This window comes from Haplochromis burtoni, unplaced genomic scaffold, assembly GCF_018398535.1.
Source record: "Haplochromis burtoni strain Fernald_Lab_line unplaced genomic scaffold, NCSU_Asbu1 Contig_158, whole genome shotgun sequence".
Classification (NCBI taxonomy): domain Eukaryota; kingdom Metazoa; phylum Chordata; class Actinopteri; order Cichliformes; family Cichlidae; genus Haplochromis; species Haplochromis burtoni.
In genome coordinates, this window is record NW_024582519.1 from 149072 (window position 1) to 176327 (window position 27256).

Consider the following 27256-nt stretch of genomic DNA (forward strand, 5'->3'; position numbering starts at 1 on the left):
CATTGCAGAACAGAACGAGTAACCCTGGTATATATAGCAGATGGGTTTTTATCAAAGATACAGTATATGAAAGCATGCAACTGGTTAAGACTGAAAATGCTGGAGTTTTTTTAGAGTTGGAATTATATTTTAAGGGTCATTTTATACTTTATTTTGAATTAGTGCATAACTTGCCCAAGTGAATATAGTTGATTAGTTCACTGGCCAATTTTCAGTCACCAGAAATATGAATTCATGGACCGCTGATATTTATGTATAATGAAAATGATTTCAACCTGTATATAAAAGCCACTCGTTAAATTTAAAATTGAAAAGTTGTGGCAAAAAAGATTTCTATGTCTTTTCCTGGGAGCCATTCCTTAACCAGGACACTAGTGACGTTATGTACCTCCACCTGTCAGTGTTTCTACTGCATACATGCACAGTTCATGTGTGCCACTGATATGTGCTAACAAGCCCATGTGAGTAAAGCTAGCCTCACCTTTTAATGCGCTAATAAATGCAGTGGTTTGACAAACCGCTGTCTGTTAATGTATGCACCTTCATCTCCCGGTGACAAGGTGAGGTAGTGAGGGCAGGTAAACAACACACTGAAGCTGGAAGCTTGATAGGTAGTGTGTGTTTAAATGTCTGTGTATGTGTTCCTGCTTTTCTAAACTTTGACTTGACACTGAGCAGATGTTCACGAATCCATTTTAGTTTCAAGTTAGCGAACAGATGTTAAGTGGAGGCCAACGAGGATAATGTCATATAGTACTGAAATACTGCATTTCACTCTTATGTTAACACGAAATGAAAATAAATATCTCTCACAACAACTGAACTACATTTTAAAACAATGTCTTTTTAATTAATACGGTTTGATCCTTATAAAACAAAACCTTAGACCTACTGTAGGTAATTATTAGATGATAAGAATCCAACCTACCTGTGATTGCCAATGTTAAAAAATATATAGTAACTTTTCAAAGTTGTGCCACTAACCTGTCTCTGCTCCGCCGGGAAGGGAAAGCAGCATTGCAGCCAGCCACAGTGCACACATGCATCTCTTTGAGGTGCACGTTCTTGTAGTGCAGTTTCATGCTATAGGAGCTCTTGAAGCTCTTCTTACAGACATAGCAGATCTTGGGGTCAGGACTTGAACATGGATCTTCCTCTGGTGATCGAGAAGAAAGGAATTTGGGTGGGCTGGAACCATAGCCCATCGAAGTGATGAAGCTCTCGTGAAGCGCAGCCATGCTTGCAGCAGTGGCAGCAGCCGCTGCCATGCCCCCATTATAGAAGCCATACTGGCCCATGCAGAACATGTCATAAGTTGGATCGTTGAGTTCTTCTTTGATCTTGATGGGAGGGTGATGAGGGGAGGGTGAGGAGTTGCCCTTTCCTTCCATTTCCTTTCTCAAATGAGCTTCCTCGCTACCCTCATCATCTTGTTCCTTTTCCAGTCTCCTTCCAACCCTGCTGTGCTTTTGCTGATCCTCCACATCCATCAGCTCATCACGGTAAAACATCTTTGAATCCGAGTTTTCAGACTCATTCTCAAAGTCTCTCTCGTGGTCCTGATCCTCAGAGGTAAAGCTGTCCATGCAGCGTAGATCAGCAGCTCCACCTCTGCTGTCACTACCATTTCCTTCGTGGCATTCATCTTCGCTTTGTCTCATCATTCCTCTCAGAGCTAAACCAGGGCTCATCTCATCCTGGGAAGGGGATTGCTGCCCGCTTCCACCACTGTGGTTCCCATTTCCACTAGCGCTGTTGTTGTTGCTATTACAATTTCCGTTAATTTTGACATTGTTGTGAAGAAGAGATGACTGGTGATGGTGGTGATTATGGTGCATGTTATCGTCGTCATCATCGTCTTTGTCGTCATATTCATCAGCCACATCGATGACTTCTTTCTCAATCTTTACTGGCATGCTTGATTTACGAGGTTTCTTTTTGGGCGTGGGGTCACTGCTGCCATTGGTGAGGTCGTGATTGGCACTAGGTGTTGGTAAACGGTGGGACATGGGTCCTGCATCTGACACATGAACATTATTATGAGAGGCCACAGCTGCAGCAGCCAGGATCTGCTGTTGCTGGTCCATCAGAGTAGTGCTGTTGGTAGTGGTGGGCATGATGGGGCTGGTGGGCAGTGACACTGGAGGACTAACAAGGTCTGCAGGGGACAGTAGTGTTCGGTAGAATGGGGGCACTGGTTGAACTGGCTGCACTGATTTCAAGGAGGGGAACACCAGTGGACTTTGCAGAGGCGACTGAAGCATAGGGTCTACAGGTGGAGTGGTGAAGCCCAGTGGTGGCCTTCCAGGGCTAGTGAGTGTGAAACCACCGTTCTTGGTGCTCGAGATGACAGGTGTGCCAGTGGTAGAATTGGCACGGATGAGGTCCTTGTCACGGTTATTGCGCAGCATGGGCATGTGCAACCGTGGATTGGGATTTGCACTGTGACGATTGCGGCTGCGTAGTGAGCTGAACACCATATTGCAGCCCTCGATGGTGCAACGGTGTTTAATCTTCAAGTGTACAGCATTATAATGTATCTTAAGTGTGCCTTTATCATAAAAGGTTTTTCCACAAGAGTTGCAGACAACGCGACCCTTGCGTGAGGTGGCTCCCATGCGGCGCATGCGATGCATCTTGGAGGAAAAGGAAGGATGGGTGATTGTTTTTGACTGCTCGTCCTTTATGAAATGGTGGTGGACCGGGTGGTCACTCAAGCTGTTAGGTTGCTGAGGTTGATTTTGGGACTGCTGTTGGCCCTGTGGCTGTTGCTGCTGAAGCTGTGTCTGCTGTTGCTGCTGTTGAGCCTGCTGGGTAGAAGGGGTTGGTGAGATGGGAGATGCCCGGTTGTTGGGCTCTGTCTTGGGTTCGGCGTTGTTGTTAATGGCTCCCAGCGCTCCACGACTAGGACTTGGACCTGTGCGGAATGGTGATAGGGACACTTCTGACTCGCTGGTTTCCACTTGTTCTCCTTGGTTTGGCAGGCTGGGCTCCCGGAGCCGCAGACCAGATTGCTCCATTGGGAGGCCATTGGGGGGCAAGCCAAGCATGGGGGCAGAGACTGGGTTGATGTACTGGAAGGGCAACAGGAAGGCTAAGCTGTTGGGGATATTTTCAAAATGGTGGATGCTGGATGGGCTACTATTTTCCAGATGTGTAAGGAGCCCCGGGCTACGGGTCCTGTTGTTACTTTCAATGAATGTCCTTATCCCGGAGTCTGTCTTGGAAGAAGGAACTGTAACTGCCTGACCTTCCTTCTCCTGAATGGCCATCAGCTCCACAATGGACTTGGTCTCACCAAAGCGCAGGAACTGCTGGAGGGTGATGATCTCTTCTTCTCTGGACATGATGGTCCAGCGGTCCAGCACCTTGCCTGCAGCATCCTAGATGCCCCAGAAGAGACAAGAGAGAAGACAAAAATACTTTATTGATCGTGAATAATCAGTGTGGTCAAAGGAGAAGACAGAGCAAGGGTTAGTTTGTGAGAGCGAGCATTTCTGCTCATGAAATTCAGAGGCCCCTGGAGCGACAAGTAACTAACAGAGCTTTGTTGAAAATCTCCCTCCTCCACTGTCCCTCTTTTCCATATACTCTTCACATATTCATTTTTAAGAAGAAATCTTTCCTGAAAATCTGCCCATTAATCACACCGTGATGAGAGTAAGCAAGTTCAATAACGTTTTAAGCAAACAAATCAAAAGCACTGAGGTGGGTCTTTTTAGCAAGTCTCTGTGACTCAAAGCATTGGAGGCATATTAATCTGAGAGAAAGAACTGAACTCTTGCAGGGACTCCCTCTGTACACAAACTACACCTAGGGATGTTTACAAAACTGTGGGAGCCAGAAAGAAAAAAAAAGAAAAGAAGAAATAATAGAATAATTAATGCAACTCACTACCATGCTGTAGTTCACATGCAATTTTCTTAGTGCTTTCTCTATCTCCAAGGCAATGAAATGCTTGAGGGAAGACACTATGCATTTAAGGAATGGGTTTGGATGCTCAAATAAAAGAGGTAAAAACTCGTGTTTCTTCAAGGTGCTTGATGATGCCTTGATAGCGGCATTGAGATCGTGTTCCTATCATTGGGCAGTGTAGTTATTTATCATGTGTTTATACCAGTCGTTTTAAATGTTGTGCAACCTACGGAACTATAAATGGAAATCTGATCAATATTTCAATGAGATTGGAGGAATACACAGCTTCTTTTACTTAAAATACTGAAGGTGAAATCCTGTGTAATAAATATCCATGTTGTTGTCAGTCTTCAACCAATTATTCATTTGACAATATCTCCCAATGAAAATAGCAAAAGTGTAAAATAACAATATTTAACAATAGATAAATTATTACATCCCATGTCATTTCCAGTTCTTGTGTTTTTAGAGGTCTGGGAATGATGAGAAACATGTTTCCATCCTAGGATACCAGAACCGCTCCAGTGGGAAATGGGCTTTATTCCAACTAGAGCACTTTGCTTGGCTAGTGTCTTTTGGAGATGTGCTATTAATGGCTGAACATTAATAAGAAACTCAGACTCGTTGCAAGTGTGCACACTGTCACATGTCAAAAGACGGTGAAGGACTTTGGAAGAAGAATCTTGTCAAATCTTGAAAATGAAAGTACGACCCTGTACTTTTGTCCTCTTCTGTGAACCTTTATGTCTTTCTGGTTTGAAGCACTAATGGCAGCGTTCGTCACTTATGCCTCCTCTGCTGTTGTTCTAAAATGTGATATTTGTGTGAACAAGATGGAAATAGTCAGGTTGAAAGAAAGAGAACGTGTAAATACTGCAGTTCACACACTGGTTCCTGAGGGACCAGGCGCAAGTGACATCAAGGGAGCAACACAAGTGATGACAATTAGTCACACTGAAATGGTAACATTTCTTTAGAGCTCCTAGCTGCTGGCATCTATAAAAGATAAATGGCAACTCTAGTGAGTAAAAAGCTGTAAAAACCAACATCACAAAGCACAAAGGGCCTGTAAGGAGAAAACAGAAGATAAATGTTTAAAGAGAGACAGCTAAAGAGAGAGAGAGAGCACGGGAGAGACACAGAGGAAGAAGAGCAGAAGCGCAGAGAAAATAAAAGTGTGAGTGGTTTCATATCATGCCCTCAGATATACTGTAGAAATAGATTCTTCTGAGACGAAACATCAATAGTCACTGGGGTATTTGTTGTTAAATATACATTAAAAAACACTTTACACTTTCATTCTGTGTGCGCTCTGGAGTTTTAGCCTGGAGGTATGACTTTAAATTCTAGCCTGGACACTATTATTTCGTACTGCATGGCCATCTGGGCATTAGTACTTCCATCTGATTTAATTGAAACAAAAAATGAAAGCAAATTAGAAAGTGAATCTTTAAATAGTTACACAACCAGGATGTTTCTTAAGTAATTGTAGTTCTAAGAAGTGCTGTGGTGTATTCATATTTCCTAGTGGCAAAAACTATATATGTTAATCTTTGTTATATGTTGAAACACATCAAGGTAACCTACAGTTACACCTCTGATTGCAGGCAGGAAATATTTTAAATGCCGTTTTAATGTTGCATTAGTTTGAATGTTGCCTGTTTTGTGAGCAGTAAACAGCAAAAGAATATTTGCATTTTATGGATTACAGCCAGGCAATGTTTAATTAAATTAAATGAAAATGAAAATATCAGTTTCCTATTTTCTCCACTTTGATGTTCAATTCATGATTAAAATAAGATTCATGAGAATGATAAGTTAATAACAAGGAGGTATTTCTAATGGAAGTCTGATTAATAAATGCCAGGAAACAGTCTGAAGCTGTTAGCAATATCATTAAATAAAGCTGCTAAAATTTACAGGTTCATAAGCCTCAGTGGGTTACGATTTTCTGACCATCTCAATCATTGATTGAGTAAAACAGAACTTAGACATGGATTTAAGTCTCTGCTAGTCCAACCATGTGCATTCACTTCCCCACAAACAAAAGCCAAACACAATGACACAGGCCAAACTGCAACCCATTAGGGCCAGCCAGCTGTCAGAACAGGTCAGCAGTTCTGCTATGCACTGGACCCTGTCTGAGTGGAGGCTATCCAGGCCTTCCTCGTTCACTGGTCAATTGACTTTTGGAGGCCAGTCAACATGCGTTTGGGCTGGGTCAGCCTTGGTGCAGCGTCAACACAAATCCACAACTGGGATAAATCTGATGAGAAAAAGATGCACGAGGACACACTTGACTGAAGTTCACTTCATGTACGTGCAGCTATGTATCTTTAAGCCAAAAAAAAAAAACATTCAACAAAAGTTTTGTGTGTGTGTGTTTTAAAAAGCCACTGCAGATTGTAACTGATGAAAAAACATATTTTGCAAATATCACAGCAAAAAAAAATCCATTTGAACCAAAAATTTAACAATGACAATCAATGATTTTAATAAAAACAGATTTCCTATATTAAAACGAGCATCTAATGTGTGTGGACGCACGTTTGCAGACAACCACAGTCCCCTGTATTCCTCACTGCCGTAAGTGTCACAACTCCACTCCCCTGCATTAGCCCTCTGATGCTGTGAGAGAAACAAATATGCCATTAGAAGCACTTTTACAAGTAGGCACTCATCTTCCAATTAGCTTAATGTGGCCCTCTTCCCCCTATATTTTCCAGTCGTGCCCCACCTCTTCTTGTACACTCCCTCCAGTAAAATCTCATTAATCCACCCCTCCCCCATCTCCCCTAGTGCTATGACATATTAGTCTGTCATTATCCATCCCAGAGTCCTTTAAACAATGCAGCTAAACCTCTGTTTGCCAGGTTAATGACTATTAGCCAATAATTACAGCAGAGAGACGATGGGGTACCCACTTTATCTGGTGGACAGCTTCTGCTGTTAGTTTATTTTATCTGCCTCCCTCCACGTCTCTCAGAATTAATCTGGCAACTGCTGTATTTATTCATCTCTGCACTGCCGCAACGCATTCTTAATTCACCGCCGCCTCTATTACCGTGGTGGTGCTGGATGTTGTGTAGTGGGTGTGTAGTTGGGCATCTACCTTGCAGATTGCTGACAATGAGGATGAGCAAATGATGGCCTTGTCATGGGCCAGTACCAGTGTCAGTTAAAACAAATCAGGCAATTATGCAATTAGAAGTTTATGTGCTGGGCTGTATTAAAAGCTGGGGTGAGCAGCATTGTTATAGTGGATGGTGTGCATTAGGGATTAACAGCTTAACATGTATATGCTTTTCACTAATCATCACCTATCATACTCACTGACCGAGTCTCTTCAGAAAGCAGTAGAGCGAGAGAGAAAGAGAGAGAGCCAGGCTTTGGGGGAAAAGGGGGAATGTTACAAATACACAGTGTTACACTTATACTTTTGTATACAGTAGAGACGGAGAAGGGATTCAGGTCGACTGCTTGATTGGTTTACTGACATATTATTACTGCTGATGTTCTGCAGTGTTACTGTAATGAGGAAAAAAAATTCATTCTTTTTGACAGTCAGAAGAAAATACCCTTTTTGTACTATCTGTGAAGAAGGTGTAGATAAAACTCCAAGCATTTTTTCAGTTTTGGGAAACTTAATGGAGACAGCTAGATCTAACACACTTGATGTTTAGCCGACATTTAATGACTGTTTAGTGTAATCGCTACCTTAATTTGGCTGAAAAGGGATTGTATAATTTGTTAACAGCGTGCAGATCACGGTGCAAAAAATATCCTGTTTGGGAATTATTGAATTTATTGCTCTAGAGATGAGGCTGGATTCATAATATTACTAGTTCTTGGGCAGAGTGGATACACAGTGTAGTGGTTTACGCATTTCCCAAGCAAGCAAAAGCTCCCTGGTTTGATCCCGGGAGGAGACATAAATCCATTTACTGCTGCATCAGGAAAGGTGCAAATCAGCAGCGACCCATTGTGGCGATCCCTACTGAGTAAAGGAGCTGCAGAAAGTAAGCTACTAGTTTTTGGGCAGGGATCACCACTTAATATCACATAAAGAGGGGCAGGAGCTCATTGGTCAACTCGACAGACCGTTATTCTGATCTAAAAAGGTTAAAATGATTTCATGTGCTGCAAATAATTGGTAATTATATTTAGTATCCATAGGCTAATAAAGCAAGTAGAATATAATGGAGTTAATCTAGAGATAATGTGATGGTTTTTCTGTCCCTGTTTGCAACTGATTCATCAAAGATCAGATAATTGGGTTAACTAAAGCACTATAGTGTGTACTAACTTAAATGGGAGGATGCCTACCCTCGTATAGCCCACTCTTTAATGTAGAGTCTGTGCATAAAGATGGCTACACTCGTTCACAAAAATATCTGTACTGATCATAAGAGCATTTGCTTATATTAGTCAGGATCAATTTTCACAATGGCAAACCAAACCATGGGAACCACATTGATTCACCAATCACCTTACAGTGAATGCAATCTCCATTTAACCTCGGGGGAATCCCCATTGATCTCCAGTCCTGCTTTCAGATCCAGTTCTTTAAAAAAAAAAAAAAAAAAAACCTGCTCTATTCCTGTGTCCGCCACTTCAATGGAGGTTAAGCAGAAGTTCCTTGTGATCTGAGAAGGTCTTGAACCTTCATGCTTCCTTTTCCATATTCTCTTTCTCTCCCCACCCTGTATTGGGCTGTATGAATAATGCAGCATATCTAGTGGCAAGCAGTGCCATGGGTGATGGGTTCACGCAAAGCCCACTGCCTGGAGCCATCACATCAGAGGGCAAGAGCTCCCAAGACACAGGACGCTTCCCCATTGGCTTCCCAATGGTAGGTCAGAGGTCATGTGTGAACAACCAGCTCTACTTCTTCCCCTGTGATGAACCACAGGGAAATCAGTAACAGTAGCTACGTCCAGACGTGGGTGGAGGACATTTCAAAGAATTGTAGAGGTGGAAATTTGAACTCTGTGATCTTGGTAATTTCCTCATTTATGATCTGCAGATCAGAAGAATTTATTTTGACCACGTGTATGCGCCCTATATGCTTGATGTTTTCAATGCTGCAGAAGCTTGAGTTGCATCTTATATGGTGAAAGTTAGTGAATGCACTAATATATTTATTAATATAAGTAGACACACAGCAGTATTCTGGTGGAGCAATCAGAAATCAGTGCATGCTTATTGCAGGGACAGGCATTTCACAAAGAAGAGTAAGATATGTATGTAATGTGTATGACAGCTTATAGTACTTTAGACTGCAAAATGTAAACAGCATCCATTCATGTGACTGGAATTTCACAAACAGCTTTACTGGGATACTTTAGAAATGGCTAAATAAAAATAATTTTCACAAGTACCAGCTTAGTTTGGAATAAAATACTGGATCCAAAGATCTGATTGAAAGAATGTTAGATTTTACTAGGCTTGAACTTACATTACTGATTAGAATCTGGAACATATCTGTTCAAGTTTTATGCTTGCTTTATCATATAATTAACAACCGTGCAAAGGGCATTGCCTTGGTCAATATAATTCTCATCACTGGCCGAGAGCGCTGTTTGCCGGGCTCTGGTGTGAGTAAATATGAAGAGGCCACGGGGCTTATTTAGCTATACCAGACACACTCATCAAGCAGCAGGCCACAAGATACCCTTCTTTCACCTCTCAACCTGATTTAACTCAGGCTTTGGTTAAAAATTCATGACTGCGTGTTGGTTGTTGCTAAGGGCACACTAATCGACTGGAGTAAGATTTATAGTGTTGCGGATGACGAGGATGGAGGGGAGGGGAACGTGGGGGGGGGGTTATTATAGAATACTTTACCACAGACAGTGAGTCACAACCTGGCACATACAATGTTCCAGGTGGCTTTCAGTAAACAGTTTCCATTTCGCTCTCCGCCGACTTGTCTTTTTTCATTATCTGTTTTTGAAAACAAATCCGTCATTTTAGGTCTCCTAACCTCTGACTCATCTAACTCTGCTGACATCCACCACCACCATTGTGCTTGTTAAAAGCCGGCACTCAGTGTCTTTAAAAAAATGGAAAGGACAGTCCTTTGGCCACAGCCCAGCAGAGGTGCAGATGGGGCAGCACATGGAAGCCATTTCAGGCCCCGGTGCACTGCAGAGCAATGTCGGCTGTTCTCTAAGTTCAGAACCTCTGAAGAACCGCCTCGCAGCACTTACATGTGAGCAGCATTTGGGACTGGGCTGATGTATTGATTCCCTGTCTCTTTGCACAAAGTGCACAATAACACACGCAAAAAACACTGGCTTACTTCGCCCAGCTGTGCTAAGGAACCGTAGCTGTGGTCAATGCGTAAAACTCAGCAGACCCAGCACTGAGCTAGAGGGGACGCCTCAGAGAAGAAGGGTGGAGTGATAGAGGCAGCGAGGGGATGCCTGATGGTTCACATTAATTGAGGATGATTCGTGTGATCTCCTGGGTCGGGCTACAGCAGCCAGGTCTGTCGTGGGCCTGGGAGACAGATGTGGGGGCCTCTGCGCTCCCTCCAGGGCCAATGGAGAGCAGTGAGGCGGCTGAGAAATGCTCTGTCTGTCCAGTGTGTGTGTATTGGTCGAAATGCTTTCATTTCAGTCTTATATCACATCTCCTTTGTCTTGATTACTATTTTGGCAGGAAGCAGGCATATAGAAGGTGTATTAACATATGCTCACAATTTGCTCTTTGGCTACATGCTTATATTATTGCACTGTGTCTTGATGTATAAATCTTTTCTTCTTTTGTGTAACACGTGTTATCACATTCTATCGCTACTGTAGGTTAGTAAACACACTTAAACTCAAGTAAAGCTTAAACCTAAAGGGTCTGCAGCTAATACAATCAATATATGATAACTTGTCCACATAGGTATATGACCTACGTCCCAAAATGTCAGCAAAAGTCTCAACAACTAATCAACACATCACTTCCACGTTAGCGTGTAAAAGGAAGCAGAGAACAGATAATGGATTGCAGGTAAACTTCCCAAGTCATTTTGTTTTGGTCTAGCTGGAAACAGATAGAGGTGTCTGTAACATGCAGACACACTGCATTAGAAGAGCTTTTCAGCTTTCTCCTGTGCTTCTGCTGTGGAGCATGCAGGAGGAAAGAGAATAAGCTAATGGACTCTTTATTTAATGTGATCAGAGCCATTATTGACATGCTGCCAGGAAGATGCAAGACCATTAACTCGAGCCTATCTCTCTCCGGTACCTTCCCCTCCACCCCACTCCTTTCCCTGACAGTATTTCACTGCCAGACTGAATCACATATGGAGCAAGGGCCACTAGGGGGTCTGAGTGCCCCAAAGGAATCTGTGTCTGTCATATTAACTAAGAATCTATGATACAGGCTGTTTGGAACTGGCAACAAAATGTTGCTCGGGACTCTGTAATTATAAATCACTTATAATGCCAGTATATTATGCTGGCCTTCAAAAAATAAAGGAGGAACACATATCAGTAACTGCTGGATAAGGGCTCGGATTTTTTCGTATTTTTCAGTGAGTTTTTATGTTTTGGTTGGCTTCGCAGCTGACCATGCAAATTCGAAATCCTGGGGTTTAAATCAACTGTTATTACTCTCTCAGATACTGTCACATTCTTTCTGTTTGTTTTTACTTTGAACTGTCTAATAAAGCAGACGGGCCAACAGTTAATCTTTGAAAGGACGGTTTATAAAAAAATAAAGAAAAAGAAGAAAGTGGAGGGCCTTCTGCAGGGTATTCCTGTATAAATCTGTATTTGAAGTCTTTTGCGGTGTCACAGTTTTTCAAGACTGAAAATATATTTTTCATTGTTTTTACGTGTGTATAGTTGAGGGGTGAGTGGGAGAACAGTGACTGCATCAACGCACAAATTAAAAATGAAAACCATTTAGAAATGTATTTTGTAAACTGAAGAAAAAAGGCTGAAAGTAGTTGTGGTATGCTGATTTGTTTGGTTGTCAGTTAAACTGAATAATCATGTGAGCGAAACAGACATTTTAAAACTGCGCTTTGTTATTAGAGTGAGATGACATGAGACGTCAAAGGCAAGTATCTGAGAGTGGAAAACACTAGTAGCACTTCCGTAATTATGACGGACGTCTGTAAGTATGTTTAGAATATTGTTTTTGCGAGTGAAATAGCGCCCCGACAAAGTAAAATGCTTCCCACTTGCAAACGGCGCGGTCTTCCTCTTTTAAACTCCCTCACTAGAGTTGTTGCCTGGCATGTAACTTGGCTCATTCATCTTGGACGTGAATGGTGCCAGTGTGGCTGCAGTGTAATTTACACTACCCCAACCTATGTGCCAGAGCACATCTATCCCTGTGGCCCAGGGGCTCACAAAGCCATTGGCCCAGAGGAGGTTTTTTTGTGCGTGTGCGTGATTGTGTATGTCTGCGTCTGCGATTATGTGGGTACAACAGGAAGTGGTGCTCAGGTCTCACGGGGAATGGTTCCAGGTCCCTGGGCCTGTCTACTGTCATAAGTTCCAGAATGGTGATTACTTACTGCAAAAATAAACACCATTACCATCTGCTGCTGCCTCTTTGTACTGTAACTTATACACCAAGAAAAGCTCTAGACCATCAAAACATACAAAATGGAGAACAATAACAGAAAAAGAGAATCAAATATGCGCTCTAAAATTTCAACGCACTTCTTTTCTTTTCTTTCTTTTTTTTTTTTAAATTCTCCATACATGTTTGTGGATATATGCCGTGTCACACCTCAAGCGAATAACTTTCATTTCTAGTGCTCGGGATGAAGCTAAACAGTTAAAAGATGTGTCAGCTTACATATAGCAAAGTGCGAAAGTTTATCATGAAGCATGGAGAGAACGGGTGGATGATTGGGAGGGGGCATTCAGGACTCAAAGCCAGCAGATGTTTGATCCATCCACAGCACATCTGGTCCTCAACACACTCAATCCATTTCACTCAACTTCTCCTTTTTAGATTTTCATTGTTCCTCATGGTTCACTAAACTCTGCATTTCCCCTTGCGGCCCACAAATATTCATTCACCATCATTCATACTGACCACTTAGAGTAATTTAGATTTTCACATTATTTGTATTCTTAGGATTTGACCTTTTTTGCCTTCTAATCAAACATATTTTATACTTAGCTGCAAGTTTGGGCTCTTTTTTAAAATGGTTTATACCCTAAACCCTGTACTCTAAACCCAGTTGCACTGTTAAGGGGAAATGGAAGCTGTCATTCTCAGGGGGGTCATACAGTGCTTAACGGAGTCGTTGTTTCTTTCATTGTTGAAAACAGAGACGGGTGTGTACCGCGTAAGTCTCTGAATTCTACAGTGCAACGTGATGAGAGGACTGTCAACTCCCCGTAACTCTCCATGCTACTTCCTTTAATAAATGTCAACTCTGTGACCCAGCAAATCCCTGGCAGGCCGGGTGGGCCAGACAATGTCTGCACGTGGCCCCGGTGACATGAGGGAAGTGGAGCAAACCACTGTTTTGTTTGTTCAGAGAGGGGATGTAGGACAACCTGGAGGCTCAGCTCCAGGATCGCCAGACCAAAAAATAATAATAATAATAATAATGATAACCTGTGAGCGTGTCTATCAAAAGTTGGGACAGATTGCACATTTGTTTTTGCACAAATATACAGCAGAAATTTGCATAGAAAACATTTAGAAATGGGATATGATAGCATATCAGAAAATTAAATAGTTATCTAAAATTTAAGTGCAAATTGAATGTGTTTGTGCTGTGTTGATAACGGCGTAAGCTTCTCTTGATTTAAGTGTAATCCAATCTTCCTGTGTTTGGGTCTGCCCTGGTCTGGTAGTGCTGTGCAGTGCAATGCTATTGATCTCTTTAGCCTTGCGGTCCACAGGGTTCCTGTCAGTAAACGCAATGAGCCAGAGCACCTTCCATTCCCCATCCCTCTCTCTTTCCCGTGTAGCACTACAAGCTAAACAGCCATCACTGAAACTCAATACAGGCAGACCGTGCCCTAGTCGTCAGCTAGCAGCAGTGCCCTACAACATCCCGTGAGGCTTCGGCTAAGTCGATTTAGTGTCAGCCTAGCATCTCACCTCGTAGACCTGTGCCAACCTAATATGTCGCGCTAATATGTCTCTCCATATGAATTACAAGGCTGTGAGAGGAACCCAGATGCAATAAGTATGGATTAACTAATGTCCAGGTTCTGTCTGCGTCTTGTTGGGATGGAGTGGGGGGGGAGCTGACGATAGTAATAGCATCTAACTGGGTGTCTGGCTGTGGCTTGGAGGTGAGATGGGGGCATGCAGGCTTCTGGGATTTCTAAGGAGCTCTGGGAAATAAACTTTCCTCCCTACACCAGAAGAAAGGGGGAAAGGGCGAGGGAGGCAACATCGAGAAAGTGATTAGTGTAGAATAAGAGAGATGGAAAGAGTGCGAGGGGCCGTTAATGCTTTTTTTCTGGCTATTGATCAACCTGGAGGGCTAGAGGTTTTTGGGTTAGAGGTCTTGGAGCGCTTACCTTGTCTGCTGTGTGTCTGCGTGTTAATGTGTGAACCCATTGATTTGTATTGTGCTCGCATAGTTGCCCTGTGTGTAGGCCAAAGCGGCTGACAGGGGAAGAGTGGGATGGGAGCAGAGCTTAGAAAGGCGAAGAAAACAAAAAGGTGGGCGAAGAGGTGAGTGTGTGGTCAAATGGGGGCGTAATTAGAAACCACGTTACCATTAAACTCTATATATTGATCAGAGATTATTCACATATTATGTTCCCCTCAGCCAATGTGCCTCAGTGTTTAATAATTTATGTTGCATATAAATCTGTACCTGTTTATACTGTATGTACCTATTTGGCTGAGTCCAAAACACCTTTCTGCATCCAATTTTCCCTCCTATATAGCAAACTAGTGATTATAAACACATGTTTGATTGTTAATAGTGCTGGGAATTGTCTGATCCTTATGCTGTTTTCAGAGAGAGACACAATTTCCTGTTTACGCAACATTGTGATTATTAAATAAAATGATTGGAACCTGGTTTTGGAATAAATGTGTTACACTCCATGATAAATGCTTGTTTTCTAGCCCCATATTTTGGCAGACTACAACGAAATAGAAACTGAGGCCTTCTTTTTTGTTTGTTTGTTCGGCTGAAATGGCTACAATATGACACTTTGAAAAAAACAAAAGAAAGTTGGGGGTTTTTCCTCTTTCTTTTTTTTTCCACTTCCACTTGCTTGCACAAAATGTGTCGCATCACTAGTTGTAAACACTCTCTTCTCACACATGCGGCAGACAAAAAGCATATGTTGTGTTTTCCTTGTAAGCAAACTCACATTATACACACATGCACTCACAGAGGCCATACTTGCCATTGGCAATCCCTGCAGGCAGATGTGGAGTGTGTGCCAGCGGCCTGCTGAGTGAATGGGCAAGTGTGCCTCAGTGCTGGGCACTATACGCTGGGCTGCTTTGATGTGTGTGTGTGTGTGTGTAAGGGGGAGGTCAGTGAAACAGCAGAGGGACTGTGTAATCCTCTGACATGCCTGTGGAAAAATACAAGGATCCCTCTGACAGTGGCTGAACTAAAGGCTCAGAGGACCAGTTAGTGTGTCTACAAGTTCATGTGCATAGGATTCACTGCAGGCCGTTTCTGCGATACAGAAACACAAACACGCGGGTCATGCGCTAGCACACATCTACACACAATTAACATTCACCGTAGGGTTCAGACTCGGTCTTTGTAGTGAGGTTTCTGGCTTGGTGACACTAATTCTTTAAGGGCTATGTCACTTTTAAAGACTGTGGCGTAGCCATGTAAGGTGCAGTCTTCGACTAATATGGCGTTGTTGTAAGCCCTCATCCTCGTGCGGGAACGCAGAACATTAAAGCGAAACAGCATGGTTTTGCCGCAGGAATGCAGGAGGACAGACGACATGTTTTGGCTCCGTCCTCTGTGCTTTACACAATTGGAGCTTACGTTTCCTTTAGTCTGAAGGGATGTTGAATTCTACATGGTGATGGGAAGCAGGTCTGTTGATCATTAGATTTTGGCAGAAACCGGCTGCCATATGCGAATAAGGTCGCACTACAAAACAATGTGTGTATGTGTCTGTGTACGCGTGTGTGTAAATGTCTTCATCATTGCAGCATGTAGCTGACAAAAAAAGGGGGGCAGATAAAAGGACATTAAGCTTATGAATTAGCCACAGGTCTAATGTGAGCTCTGTGAAACAATAAGCAACACAACAATAGTAGACATTTCATCTTCTTATTGTCTAATCGCCCATCTGACTGCCTGTGCATTTCCCCTCTTAACCCTTGATATACTCGCTAATGGCCCTCACAATGGAATTATTTACTACCCAAGGCGGGTGGGGGGGCAAATGGGTCAAAGTGTGTTTGTGTGTGTGTGTGCAAGAGCGCACACTTGTGCCCCTTGTAGTCAAGAGTGAATGAAAGGGAATGATGGAATCATTGAAGCACGCAAGGACTGAGAGAAGAGGAGAAAGAAGAGGAGGACTGAAGGAGGAGTACTGAGTGCTGCCTGCTAAAGTGAAAAATCATGCCATGGTGCAGAGGGGCCTGTTTTTGTCCACAGGGAGAAGTGACTACATCTATGCTGGCACTCAAGTGCTCTTATATACCCTCCCTTTTACCCGGCCGCTCCACACACTCCCCCGCGCCTCTCTCGGTCCATACCGGCCACTCTTTTATTCCTTCCCCAGTTGTCCCCAGCTCCAGTCCAGGTACAAATGGCTATTTGCTGTACAACTCCCAAAACATGTTTGTGTCAGCTCATGCTTGTCCCTAACAGCATGTAAAACAAAAGAAGAAAATAGGCCCTTTCGTTATTCATAAATTGCTCCCTAGGACACAAAAGGACTCCTAAATGGAGATGTCAAAGTGCTATTAGAAACGTCTGCGCCGGAGGACGCCGCACTGCCGCTCTGTCAATAGGCTTTAATTCGCCAAGGAGCTGGGAACAGTCATTGTGTGAGCCTTTGTCTGTGTGTGTGTGTGTGAAGTGATTCCCCCAGCCATCAGATAATCCGCATCCTACTGAGTATCTCACCACCACAGGTCAATCCTCATTAAAACATGCAGGAATTACGTTAATTATATGTTTTCCGAGTGCGTTTAATTTGCAGATCTTATTTGAGTTAGTCATCAAAAACTGTTGTTAAATTGTTTGTACTGTAGCAATGGCCTTTGTAATGAGAGCGACTGACAGGGTGAAAATGATCAATTCACAGTTTCATATCCCTTTCATCCCTAATTGTGTCATGTTGAGACAAGCGCAGCTAAATCAAGAAGTGAGCACTCCAGAGATGAAGGCTGTCTGTGTAAAAAGAGAAAAAAGGGGGATCAACAGTGCTGCTAACCGTCACCTGCTGGGGTTAACCCTGCGGTTGCCAACACTTTCAGAACATACATGAAACAATAGCAGACGAGCCTTTGATTCTCACACCTACACTTTACAGCAGCCTTTCTGTCAGCTGCGCAAAACTGTGCGCTCGCGTTTGTACAGGGGCGCATGCATCGTAGACATATTTCCCCCTCTAATTAGCACAAGGGAGTCCTGGGGGCAATCAGACTGGAGGTTAATGAGAGGGGTGAGAGAGAAAGAGCGGAAGAGAGAAGGTAGGGGTGGCAAGTAACTCATGTCATGCTGCACGGGTGCTACAGTATAATTCAGCCTTCTTATCAAGCTGTCACCCTGAGGGGGCATCATCCTCTTGGCACCCGCACTGACGTTCAGGCCTGTGACATTTCACGTGCGTGTGCACGGGAGCGACTGCGAGAGAGGTCGCGTGTCTGCGCCCAGGTGATGCTTCTGCCCATTTTTTTCTTTTTCTGGAAGGCCAAGATGTGACAGCATGTTTCCCAAAGCAAAACAGAGCTGCACGGTCGTCTTGGCATCTGTCTGTTCTCAATTGGTGTGTGTCGTTGTTAGTGAATGAAAATCACAATCTACCAGATGCTGTGGCTGAACATTTTCCAGGCAGACTTCGCTCTGGCTCGCACCATAAGGCAGTGTGACCAGGAAGACTGCTGCTCACAGAAAGATTTTCGTGGATTTTTATATTTGAAAATAGAAAATTATTTTCAGTTAATAAAATGTTCATTTGAAATCTGTAACTGTCAAACTGGGGAGTACTTGGCTAACTGCAGCTCTGCGGTCCTCCTCAAACTCCTGCAACACATTGTGTAGTATTAGAACACTTTTATGTTAGTGTTTTGTTTGTGTCTGTTATTTTGTGACCAGGATATTTTTTATTTTAGTAAGACAAATGCTCAGACCTGTGCTTTTACGTTGTAAAGGTCTATAAAAACTAAGGAGTTTTATTTTGAAATGACTTTTTTTGTAGTGTAATGCATGGTTATTCTCTCAGGAAGGGAAGAATAAAATGTTGGCCAAATCAGATCTTTAATTTGGTGAATCACAACAACATGACTGGTCTTTGTCTTGAGGCTCTTGTTTAACTCACTCCCCCTCTTCCCCCCCAAAAATTCTTAATTTGACAAATTACTACAAATTTGTAAGTTATGTTTCTTCTTTTTGTATATCTGTTTCAGTGTAATGTCCTCCTCCCGTGTTCTAGTCTTCTAATTGTTACTGCGTGTTTAGTTGGCCTGAGCGGAAAGGGGACGCTAGCTGTCACTCCAAACATGATGCGATGTGGAGGAGGGACAGAGAAAAGGTCTTGCATTATTGAAGAAGAGTGCTGCCATTAGCGACATTTATACAGTAGAATGACACGATCAAACATTAGCACAGATGTATGCACACGTGTCGGTTCACAGATGCATATACACACACCCAGAGTGTGGGCCACATTAAACAATTTCCAGAAGGAAATGACAGGAATTGTAGTTAAAGCTGATCAGATTTTTTTAAAGCACATTTTTTTCTGACATTTTCAGGTTCCCATGGCGACTTTGTTTTCATATTGTTGTATTACAGCTCCCCGTCTTTTCTGATCAGATGATTGCTTCAGATGTGCCTTTGTCTGTCATGACTTCATGTCACGCTGGGAATACAGGTAATTTTCCCCCACGGCTATGCACAGAGCCCAGCCCCCCTTTACCCTTTTGGTGTGTTTTTGTCTCTCACCGGTTAACAATAACACTCAGGGCGTGCACAGATGTAAAAAGGTAACAGCTATGCTAAAAGAAGAAAAGATGGGTGGAAAAAAGATAGAAGATGAGAGAAAAGAAAGCAGACGGGTAACGCTGCTCACAAGCATCACTTGTCAATTTACAGCTGTTGCTCCCTGAACCGCACTATATAAATTTCCAGTGTGACATCCGTTTCTACTGCTTCCAAGCCGACTCGGGCTCCGTCCCACTAGATCTCCTCCCCAGACACATACTTGGAAAACTTAAGTGCAGACATTGTGCCAGATGTAGTCTGCCTTTTCTTTTATTTATTATTTTTTTCAGGTTTTGAAATGTTTGACTTTTATTTTATTTTTTTGCTGCATTGGAATCACTGTGGGGGGATGTGAATGGATGGGGTAATGTCTCAGAGGAGTGCTTCTTTAGTGTATTTGATGTGGCTGCTGCCATGCAAAGATCACATATGTACACACACATGCACACAGACTGACTCACATCCATGCATAAAGGCACACAGATGAGAGTTTATGACAGTAAATCATGGGTGTGATGTGTGTGCGAGTGGGCTATGGATGAAGAGAGGGGCCAAAGAGCGCCAGGGGAAGCTGTGTATTCAACAGATAGAGAGACAGAGAAAGAGGAGACAGAGAGGAGCTTGGCACTGCTCATCTTTGACTGATGGTAGTTCTTCAGGGTTGAGACATGCCCTCCCTTTAATCTCTCTATCCTAAGACATAAAAATGGAAGAAAAGGCAAGAGAGAGGAGGGTGGCTGAGGGGACCAAAGCCGAAACCTTCGCTGGGTCTTGTGCCAGATTGATTTTTAGGCTACTTTATATCTCTTTGATTTTAAGGCAGACAGTAACACTCACCTACCTGCTAACACGCACACAGCGGATAGAGGGGAAAAAGAAAGAAAGAAAGAAAGAAAGAAATGATGAGCTGTGACTCACACTGGACGTGACTTTAGTCTTGACTGGTTTAGTGTGAGCACATGGATGCTTTCTGGAGCACTGACGAGTATATCTAACCCCTAGCAAGTCGATATATAAAATGTCACCCATATCAAACCAACTTTAATGTTCCCCTTTCTTTCAGTCTCTAACTCATCTGAAACAAGGTGCCGGCGTCATGGCCAAGAAAGGAATCTGCAAAGAAAACACAGCTTTTGTAGGAGTATGCGCTGAGGTGCTTGCAATAATACAAGATTGTGTTCTAACTGCAGCACCTGTTTCAACTTAAAACATGCAGGCCAGTAGCAAGATTAGCAAAACATGACCATAAAGGGAGAAGGTGGCTGGGCTGACGCTCTGATAACAGCAAAAAAAAAAAAGGGACTATGTGCTGCATTTATTTCAAAGAGCTGAAGCAACTGATGTGGTCATAATACCGAGGAATTCATTCCACTGCTGCACAAGGGTGAGCTTCTGACGCTCAGCCAGAAACGGTGCCTGGAACTGTCTATTTTTAGCTCTCAAATCATACTGTGTTGGAAAAAAAGGCCATAATATGCTTTTTTCATATCCCATAAGATATCCTTGATACAAACATTTAAGTCTCGGAGGTCCTCAACCTTTACAGCAGTCTGCATAACAAATAGACAAAAGAGATTTTGCCTAACTCAAAAAGCAAACCAGACATTTCCTACCTTGTAACAGCTAAACCTGTAAAGTTAAATCTATGGGAATTTCAGTGACATGCTCAGTGTTTAAGCTTAGGAATCCTGCAAATCAGTGGAATCTTGAGATATGCCTTTCCTGAGGGACACTGGGTGTGCAGCTCACAGTACTAAGGAGACTTGATCTAGGACTGATCCCTGGAACTTTACCACAGTAATTAGGTTTGTCAGCTTGGCAAAGTAGTAAAAACGCTTTGTACTGTGTCACCTCAACGGGCTGGATTTTTGTCAGGGATCAAGATGTAGAAAGCACACCCCATACCTAAGTAGGCCTTGCTGCTAGACAAAGGTGTGATTCAATCACTAATGCGAGGCACTGCTGCTGACAAAGTCATTGTCAAATTGTCAGACCCCTTTGGCACATTTTTCACCGTCTTGCTGTGATTATATTGTCGGCTGGTGGCAAAGATCTTGACAGCAACTCAAAGAGAAGATTAACACCTCCGTCTACCACTGTCTCCCATCACAAAGTTAGCAGTGGTTAGTGCTGCAGCACTGGTGAATGGCGGTGGGACACAAAACTGAGCTGCTCTACTCTGCAACTGGCCGTCCATAAACACAAACATAACTGCACACACATGCACACAGCCACGCGACTGTGGTCTCCCAGTAATAGCTTTGTGCCTCTTGGGGCCTTGCACCGAGCGTTCCTGCTCTTATCTTTGTTTATGTAAAGGGCAGATCATCATGTCCAAGTGTGTGTGAGTGCCCGTGCACAAACTCTTGCAACATGCTTGTTTAAAGTGCACATTTAAGTAAGAATGTAAGTGTGTGTGTATGTGTACTGGGGGAAGGTGATAAGGCAGTGCCTGGCACCAAAGCACCACCTGGCACTGAGCCTTGGATCTTGAAGATGAGAGAGTAATATTGGTGGGTTTGAGAGTGCACACACTCACACACACACACTCACACACACACACTCACACAGAGCAAAAGATTAGGCAGAAAAACACAGAGGAGCGCAAACCACAAGAACTCACTGGTGCCTACGCCTGAATAATGTTTTTGGGTTTTTTTGGGTGATCTGGCATGCGTGTGTCTGTGCTCACTGAGGTCAGTCACCTGTAGCAGTCTATTGATCCTCCCCCTTCTCAGAGCCCAGTTGTCTTTGTTGATTACAACCTTTACCTTCCAATGTGCACACTTTCAAGCCAGAGTTGTGGGAGCCAGTACCTTAGATGTGCATCTTTAACTAAAATATATATGTGTATATATATATTTATTTATTTATTTTTTAAATCCGGAACTAGAAAAGACTTAGCAATGCCACTGGTGAGCTGTGAGGGCCAGGAACTGATGTATCATCGTGATTAAAACCAGTATTTTTGGTGACCGTGTATCATATCCTGTCTGTGTCTGCAGCACTCAGCCCACAGAGAGCAGTGTGCCAGTGACAGCACAGCTCACTTGGTGGTCCCAGCACTCAGCCACTTACCCATTTAATAAGACAGACTTTAAGAGGACTGAGCCAAGCATATTCACAGTGCTGCAAGAGATTTTAATTTTTTTTCCCTCACTTTTTACAAGAGTAGTTTTGTAGGCAGCCCAGGGGCTGGCATTCACCAAGGCTGCGTGTGTGTGTGTCTCTCGCTCTCTGTTAGGTATACATTTATTAGCCATTTATTACTATTATTAGTCGCCTTTTCTCTCTCTCTCACTCGCCTTCACCTTAGTGAAATTCTAATAAACAATCAGGGTAGCACCATGCTGAGATGCTTTGTAATGGGCTCCTAATTAGGGACTCCAAACACAGAGAGCAGCTGCTTCACGCCTCGTTTTCTGCACTCATCTGCGCAAAACTGGATGAATTGATTCCATTTGCTCGCCACTTAATGCGCTGATTGTTTATTGGCATTGCTGGGAATAAAAAGAAATAAATAAACAGAAAAAATGTCTTTAAGCTTCAAATGCATGCTAATATCAATCACCATTAACAACAAAAAGCAAACAAACGGATTGACCTATGATGGAATTCGACTTTAAAGTTTCTTCCTTAAAAGTGAAGTGCACAGATTTGCCCTCACACTGAAGCATCACTCTAGCCCCAACCCCTCCTTCCCCTACCCTTCCTCAAACCCTTTGTCCACTTCTCCTCTCCTGTCTCATGTGAAGTGAAGCCAGACCAATTGGTGCTGGAGAGGCAGTGTCTTTCTTTAGACCAGTAGCAGAGGGAGGAAGAGAGAATGAGGATGTGGGGTGGGCACGGGAGTCATCGCCTTCTCCTCACACCTGCATGACAGGTCATCCTGCTTAATAAAGGCACTCAGGCAACACGCATCAGAGAGAAAGAGTGAAAGGATTAGGGCTTTACAATACGCTGGTGAGGTGCTGACCTACAAAAATGCACAAACCAGTCACTTAAGTCTAAACTCAAATGGGTCTGTTCTGTTTCAGCAAACCATCGCACATTATTTTGTATTCGGCGGCAAACTTCCACAGGTGTCTCACCACTGGTGTCGGTTCACGATGGGGTCAGTTAACATTTTAACCAGTGCCGCACAACACAGCGGTACAGTGCAAGCTGTGTCCTCTCTGCCAATGACACCACAGCATCACGTAGAAAATACAGGAAGTCAAACACAGCTGGGGCCACTGGTGAAAAATGAAACGGTGATAGAAATGGTGCAAAGGACAACTACAGTACGCTCCAGTGTGTGGTTCACCGGCATGTGTGTGTGTGTGTGTGTGTGAGGTCCTCCGATGTGTGTGTCACACTCCTTTCCCTCCACCAGTCTGCCTAGCTCATTTCCTCCACAAGCCGCCTCCCCGCTACTTTATGAGTGAGAGCTTCTACATCTCTCACCTCAGGACACACTTCAGTGTCTAAATGTTTCCATTTGTGGGGGAAGTGACACACATTCACTCACACCGTGGGGCATTTACCCATAACTAACCATCTTGCATATAAAATGCAGGCAAATGAAAGTGATTGGTTAAAATTCTCACTCTCAGGGAAACCTGTATGATGTGAGTATTTGTGAACATTTCGGCCTCTAAAGGGACATTTCCACTTTGAGCTGCCATACGAACCGTCAGATAAATCATAGTTTCTCATCATTTGAGAATTTACGTATTGTCCATTCTTGCCGTGATTGTACTTCTTCTTCTACTTCTGTCGGTGCTTTTTAGTCTGAAATCTCTATTTTTCTGTCCACAAAAGTCCCCAGTCAGTGCTTATTCTACACAAGTAATTTCCACAGCACTCCCTAAACAATTCAGTGTGACAATCAATGCAGGACTGGAATATCTCATGTGGATCGATACAGTGGGATGCTGCTAGACAAACCAGTGCTACACGGGATCAACACCTTCCCACACCGTCATTAGTGTCGCTGACCTTGAAGTAAAATTCAATTTCCCTCTGCAACAACAAGCCATCCCCAGCCCCCTGAAAAGCTACTTCAGAATTCAGAAGCCATTTCCTCCTTCCAATGCAGGCAAGACAGGATATTATAACTTATGAAAAGGATCTATGCAGCGAGGGATGCTGACAGAAAGAGGGGGGATTCTGTTTGAGGAGGTAATTATAACATGGGCTCCTTTGAAAAGTAAAGAGGACAGAGGCTGGCTGAGGTAAATAAAAATTCCTGATAACAGCCTGGTAGATCCCCAGTTTCAATTAGGGCGTATGGATGACTGTGGAAGTCTCTCTGGGGATGCTTCGGCTTCCAGCGAGGACCTATTGAGGGAAGTTTCCTGGGACATGGACACTGGGTAAAAAGAGAAAGGCAAATGCGCTGCGAGAGAACCAGAGATCCCATTACACTGATCAGTGTAGCGCATATCACATGAAACCGCCGAGGAGGAGGAACGATGTGTTCAGAGGGGATAAAGAGAAAGAGGGCGCCCATTAATATAGGCAGAATATTCCTTTTTTATTCTAATTATGACATGCGGGTGGAACTTAGGAGGGAAGAAGAAAAGCACCGGTGGCCCCTTTTCTCCACTTTGAGACAAGTGGACAGCGATAGCTACTTTTCTCAGAGAGAGGCTGAAAGTTCGTAGAAAGGAGGGTGCGTGTGTTAGAGTGGGGTCCATGGGAAGAGATGGAGCCAGGGAATCAAACCAGCGTCTCAGATAAAGCTGTAGCATTGGCTACTAGACTTTGAAGTCAGGCTGATCATGGGGATTTGAGAGGGATATACCTTGTGTGTATGTGTGTGTTTGTGCGTGTGTGTGCCTGTGAGTGTGGTTTGATAAAAACCCCAACTGGGATCCCATTGGAGCCCCTAGACGTGACCATGTATGCTAAGCATATCATTTTCCCTTACAATGTTTGCCCTGCACAGCATGTTGCCTTCCCAATCAGATTCCTTTAGATCCATCTCCTCAGACATGCACACTCAAACACATGCATCACTCGCATATTTGGACATTGAATATACCTGATTTATGAATTTGATTACATACTGGATCACCCTGTTTTAGTTAAAATAATATTTTGAAGTCTACATATGGCCAACAAGCATGTAATTGATGCACTTAGGGATTTTTGTAATGTGGTGTAATTGCTTGAAAATGATGTCAGGTCAGTGAATGAGTCATGTCATGGCACAACTGAGGTCATGCTTACAGGTAACTCCTTTCTGTCATGACACACTGCACAAATATCGAGAATATATCCCTAATATTCTGCCAAAACAAAGATATGAGCAGAAAATATTTTAAAATGCAAGCAATCCAACATGTTCAGTCAGCCAGACTACTGGTTAAAGACGACACACTACACGAAACACTAGAATATTCTTGTTTTTCTACCTTCACTGCATGACACAGTCAAATGGGCTTAAACTATGTAAAACCAAGCAGAAAAACTGGTTTCATATCATTATATATCATTTTTTTTTTCCTCTGAATTTGTGCAGCAGCTTGTGAGGCCTTGTTGAATCTATGGTAAAATTCAGACTACCTTCCAAATCCAATATAAGAGGAATTATTTCCCAAATTCCTGCATACAATGTAACCTGCTCATAACCTTTCTTCTCCAGCTTGAATTCATTTGAGGGCTCGGGCTAAGGATTCAAGAGTGAGGGACTGAGGATTTGGCATGGGCAGGTCTTGTATAAGGAGCTGGCTGCGAGCTCTTCAAGCTGTGAGAAAAGGGACAGTTTAAAGGTTTACAGGTTCTGCAAACATTGCATAATTTTTCGATTGCGTATTATCACATGGTGCGTGTCGGACTGGACGTTTCTTGTTGAAAAGTATTTTTCAACATGCAAAATTGGCTGTGTTATCAAATGGTGGGGTTTTAATGCCTTACTGATAATGCTGATCTACCTTTCTCTGGCTGATCCTCTTATCTGAAATCGCATCCTTTTATCTCTAGCTTACTAAGAGGTGAGTGATTGAGAATAAGAAGGAAGAAGACACCCTTAAGAGCCCTAGGGAGGACAAGTGTGTGTCTGTGTGTGTGTGCATACAAAGGGGGTAAGAATCACCTTGATTCAGTACACCGGCTGTCTTTGAAGTGTCTGGAGCCCAGTACGGCCAGCACAGAGCCAACCATAAGCCTTCCAGCAAAAATCGAGCCTGACCTCCCCACCAAATCATAACCATATGAACATAAGAATTTCCACCTTAGGAGAATGCTTTCTCCCCCGTCCATCTCCCAGGGTGAGGCATTAAGTTGTGATAACAGAAAACAGGTTCTGAGAGGGGGTGGGAGGGGGGCATTTGGAGGTGATGGAGGGTGGAGAGGAGGACAGGAGGACAGGAGGAAAATGGGGGTTACAAGTGTGCCGTATGGAGGAGAATGGAGAAGGGGATTGTGTCCAAAAAATGTTGTTGTGCACAGCCTGACTACCTAAAATGGAAGTTTCTCAGGCGAGGATCAAGAGATATGGTGACCTTCACAGTTGACAGAGTGAGAGACAGAAGATGGGAGGGGGAGTGGAGTGGGAGAAAGGCAAGAAAAAAAGGAGACAGAAATTTTGAAATGTGACTCTAACTCAGTAAATACCTTTCTAAACCACTATAGAGAAGCAGAGTGGTACCTTCACTGAGGCCTCGGGACCCACCTGCAACTGGAAATGGTTTCCTGCCTTACACAAACACTGTTGCACCCTAATCCATGTAATTACATCCCATATTCCACATGTGTAAGTACACATGTACAACATTACAGTTCTTTTTTTTTTTGCTTGTTTTCTCCCAAAAATCTACACCTAACTTCGATGTGAAGACTCACTGGGGAAGCAACATATTTACCAAGTGAGTAATAATAATAATAATAATAACAATAGAAAAAAATCGAAGATGTTTTACAGCATAATTCACATTAAACACATCCTCGTGCATGGACGTCTGCCACTGAAACAAAGCCCCATGTTGGAGAGCTTTTCGGGTGGATGAGTGTGATTTTGTGGCTGTATGTGTGTGCGATAGTTTGAATAAGCATTCCTCTGAGTGTGCGTGCAATTAGGGTAAGGCTGTTTGTGTGTGTGTGTGTGTGTGTGTGTGTGTGTGTGTGTGTGTGTGTGTGAGACAGAGAGAGACAGAGAGAGAGAGCAATTAACTTCAATTAATTATTCTGTTTGAGTAGATTTGAATGGGTGATCCTTTT

At 43.2% G+C, this 27256-nt stretch overlaps 1 protein-coding gene across 7 annotated transcripts in view; it reads right to left on the minus strand.

Moving 5' to 3' along the window:
* The window catches only part of bnc2 (basonuclin 2), a 167311-nt gene that overhangs the window by 9286 nt on the left and 130769 nt on the right, over nt 1-27256 (minus strand). For all 7 annotated transcript variants that reach the window (XM_042225041.1, XM_005932385.3, XM_005932386.2 and 4 more), the window contains one exon: nt 985-3383. In XM_042225041.1, coding sequence (XP_042080975.1) covers nt 985-3383 — 2399 coding nt within the window. The remainder of the gene's footprint in view (nt 1-984; nt 3384-27256) is intronic.